At 57.2% G+C, this 4,103-nt stretch overlaps 1 protein-coding gene and 1 long non-coding RNA gene across 3 annotated transcripts in view; one reads left to right on the top strand and one right to left on the bottom strand.

The window, feature by feature from the left end:
- Positions 1 to 4,103, bottom strand: part of DLG4 (discs large MAGUK scaffold protein 4) — a 34,842-nt gene that overhangs the window by 20,238 nt on the left and 10,501 nt on the right. For both annotated transcript variants that reach the window (XM_027773169.1, XM_006151830.3), the window contains exon 3: positions 95 to 148. In XM_027773169.1, the coding sequence (XP_027628970.1) occupies positions 95 to 148 (54 nt within the window). The remainder of the gene's footprint in view (positions 1 to 94; positions 149 to 4,103) is intronic.
- LOC102486460 (uncharacterized) overlaps positions 157 to 4,103 on the top strand; it is a 7,545-nt gene continuing 3,598 nt past the window's right edge. Inside the window, exon 1 of the long non-coding RNA XR_335053.3 lies at positions 157 to 1,003. This is a non-coding gene — a long non-coding RNA (uncharacterized LOC102486460). The remainder of the gene's footprint in view (positions 1,004 to 4,103) is intronic.

The raw sequence follows: 4,103 nt of genomic DNA, 5'->3' as shown, positions 1-4,103 counted from the left end.
AAAACCTGTCCCTCCTCTGCTGCAGGGACCCAAGCCCTCCCCTCTCCCTCCTTCCCTCTGGGCTAGCCCCGGCCCCAAAATCTAGACAACTCACATATCCCGGGGCTTCTAACGTGTCTGTGTTGACAATCACAGGGGGAGAATTGGCCTGTGAGGGAAACGAGACAAAATGCTGCCTGAGCCTCGGCTCCAGAGGGAGTCATAACCAAGGGCCCCACCAGCCGGGCCATCCTTTCAGCCTCTGAGCCAAGCCAACTCCACCACCCAGAGATCTCAGCTCCTCAAAGACCCAGCCTCAGTGCCCATCTCACTCACACACACACACACACGCACACGCACAGACGCACACGTGCAGGGATCTAACTCTGCCCAGCCCAGGCCCCCCTCAGATGGAAGGAGGTGTATGAGAAGCAGGAAGGGAGAGACAGCCAGACGGAGAGGGGAGCAGCAGATGGTAACGAGTGGGGGGAGCATCCTTGGGGGGAAGGGAGCTTCTCACCGGATGTAGATGTAGCGCCACGGGGTGTTACATGCCTTATGTGCTACACCCGGATACCCCAGGGCTCATGTCCACTGGGTCCTGCTCCCCCACTTCCTGCTCCCCCACTTCCTGCCCCCATCCCTGTCCCTTTCTCCCCATATACCCCCAGATATCTGTACGCCCTTCCCCCAGATTTGGCCCTCACCTTCACACACATTTGCTTTAAACCTGAGCCCTGGGAATCCCGGGTTCCCCCAGCTGCAGGCTCCTCCTTCCCTCTCAGCCACCCGCCAGCCAATCCGCCCCTTCCTCCAGGGACCGTGTTGCCTAGCAACGGTATCTAAGACCAGCCAAGACCCATGGAGACCCACCTCCTGGAGGCCCTGTCGTCAGGACAACAGGGGGGTGTGGCTAAGGGTCCCGAACTAACGCAGCTGAGATCTACTGGTCCCTCCCTCCTGCCCTAGACCCACCCCCATTCCCCACTCCCCCTGTTGGCCAGGCCGAGCTCAGGCTGAAGAGGTTTGTGAGCAGAGAACATCCTGAATAACCTCCCTTCCTCTCTCCCCTATGCCCCTCACCCTACGCAGTGCAAAGGACGTCAGGAAGGGGGAAGAGGGGAAAGACATCCGGGTCCTATCCTGCTCCCTCGTTCCTCCCCGGACTTCGTTCAGGAAAGGGTTAAAGTGGGGCGTGCCCAAGTCCCTGACGTCAGTCAGTAGCTTCAGTGAGGCCTGGTCCCAGTCTCTGGTCTCCAGACTCCCATCCTAGGGGCTTCCCCAATTGCCAGGGCAACCGAAGCCGCGTCTCTATGGTAATGGGGGGATGCTGCCAAGAGCCTCCTTCTGGGGTCTCCAACCTATTCCCTCTTTAAACAAGATGACCCAGTCTCTTTCCACCTCTCCCCCTCCAGTGAGGGTCTCTCCACTCTATTGCTTTTTCTCAATCCTACAAACTACTGACATTTTCAAGCTCTATAATAGACTCCATGCCCATAAATCTATTAACACCATCCTCCAACCCTACAAGTCCCAGAAAATGCTGCTGTCTAACCAGTAGTCACTAACTGCCAAATCTCGTCCACCTGCTCACCCCTCCCATTCCCCACCCTCATCTCCACCCCCACCTCCTTCCCCACACCCCAGCCTTTGTCCCACTTCATCCACATCCTTCATCCACGATTACTTTTCTGCTCCTACCCCATCTCTACCCACCCCACACCCTCCATCTATGTCCCTGTCCCCCTACAATTCCATCTCCCAGCCCCGCCTCATTCTCCGTCAGCTTCTCTGTCCCTGTCTGGTCCCCAGATCCACTCTTATCAATCACCTGTTCTGATCTTCCATCCCAACTTGATTCCCCAGAGAGATCATCACTTCTCCTTTGGCTGACCCTGTGGTTCAAATCCCAGACCTTACCCCAAACCCTGAAGATTCTGTCCCCGAATCCCAATCCTTCATACGCATTTGCTTTCATTGCCAGCGGACATGTGCACTTGGGGAAGAGAGCAGCACTCCTTAGTGGTCCCGCTACAATCCCTTCTCTGTTTCTCCCAAATCCCTGTCCAGATTTGGGGCATGTGCAAGCACATATCCAGCATATTTTCAAGCCTCCAGGGCTAGAACTCGAACTTTTATCAACCGTGTGCGATCTGGTTCCCTTAACTACTAGGCTACAAGGATGGCCCATCAACCCTTCATTCTTTTGTTTTAATTTGCCAGAAGGAGACAGAGAGGGAAAGCAAGAAAGAACCCCCATGGGACATGATGATACCGCAATTTTCTCTCCTCCATCTCTCCCTCCTTTTGGGATTGTGAGCGCGCGCGCGCACACACACACACACACACACACACACACACACACGCTCTATGTGTTTCTCAAGCCACCTGGTCCAGGATTTGAACCACACAGTTAGCCATGTGGATCTAGACGCATTAACCCTCCTCTCCACAGGCTGGCCCAATCCTTCACTTCTTACTGCTCCCTGTCTCCTCTGAAATTGCGGCTTCTCCTGTCCCTCAGCTGAGGCCTTCTCCTGAGACCTCGCTCACGCACACGTGGCTTCCAGCACTCTCTCCCTCCACTTCCCTCTGATTCCTGAGCTCTGATCCCAGCATTCCTTAGCACTGAACTAAGTGCCACCCCTGGAGCCTCCCTCTCTCCTCTTTCTGGTCAGTCTGGGGACTTAATGGCTCCATCTTCCCCAGAGCACCTCTACAATTCTTCACCGGAGCAGCCAGCTTCACGCACACCCTCTGCGCCGTCTGTCTCCTCGGCCTCACCTTCCTTCTCAATTGCTGAGTCCACTGTCCTGACTTCAGTCTCATCCATCTCTCACCCCAGGACCCCCTACCCTGCCTATCAACCGCACCCCAACTCTCTTCCTTCCACTTCTGCCCCCTCCCGTATCTCCAGACTCAGAAACCTCAGAAATGTCATCTTGGTGAAATGTCAGCAAGCTCTCCCTTCCTGGGGCATCCAAAACATCCTAGAATCTTCATCCTTAACCCCACGGTGTCCTCCTCCTCCTCTCAGCTTGCTCGGTCTCTCCATTTTCCCCCCACCTTACGTCCCTAGAAGAGGAAACTGAGGAGGAAAAAGGTAGAAATGGACTAGACTGTCCAAGCCTCAGAAACAAGGCCTCCCCAGGGCGGGAGAAGGGAAAACAGCAGGGTGAGCACAGAGAGGAAGAGGGGTAACAGGTGGGGGTGAATAATAATGAGGGGGAGGGCAGAAAGAAGACTGAGTGGAGGTGAGAGCCCAAGAAGATGATAGCAGGGAGGAGGAAAGGGGAGAGGATAGAGATAAATAGGGATGGGAGAACTAGTAGAGAGGGAGCTGGCTGACCCAGGGAGAGGACTGATCAGGCTGCAGAGGCCTGAGCTGGGGATCAGCGAGAGGGAGAAGGCGAGGGAGAAGGCGAGTGCGTGGGAGGAAGAGAGAGACAGCATCGCCAGCCAGCAGGAAGGGAGAGCTGCCGCGGGGGAGGGAGCCCAGGAGGGGAGCAAAGGCCAGGAGGGGACCAGGCAGAGAGGCCGCCATGTGAAGTCTCAGGCCAGACAGATGGAAAGGGCTAGAGACTCAGGGACAGGGAGAGCCAGGCCCAGAGGCAGTGGTGCGGGTGGGGGTGGGGGAGCAGGGAAGGAACGGGAGCAAATGAGGCCAGCCTCAGGACACAGACAGCGGACCGGAGGTTGGGGCGGAGGTTGGGGCGAGAAGGAATAAGACGGCCCAGGCGCAGGGGGCCTGCTGAGGGAAGGGCTCATTTCAACACACAGGCACTCAGGACACGCGCGCAGGAGCACGCACGCACGGACGCACGCACGAACACACACACACACACACACACACACACACACACACACATTCTGGCTTTCCGCTCTGCACCCACTCCCACTTGCTGGCCTGTTTCTCATCCGTGGGACCAAGGTGTTTTCAGCCTCCCAAATGCCCCGTACCCCAGACCCCAGGAGCCCAAGTCCCAGACGCCCCCATTCCCGGTCTTCCCCCCTCCTCCATGGCTCGGCTCTTGCCCTACCGGCCCTTGGGGATTGCTGCAGCTCCGAGGCTCCGAGGGCCGCACTGGGGAGGGGGGCCGCCCGGGGCTCCTACCTTGATGGGG

Source organism: Tupaia chinensis, unplaced genomic scaffold, assembly GCF_000334495.1.
Source record: "Tupaia chinensis unplaced genomic scaffold, TupChi_1.0 Scaffold000330_1, whole genome shotgun sequence".
NCBI lineage: Eukaryota > Metazoa > Chordata > Mammalia > Scandentia > Tupaiidae > Tupaia > Tupaia belangeri.
Note: the sequence above shows the minus strand (reverse complement) of the source record. Positions and strands in the feature narration are given on the sequence as shown.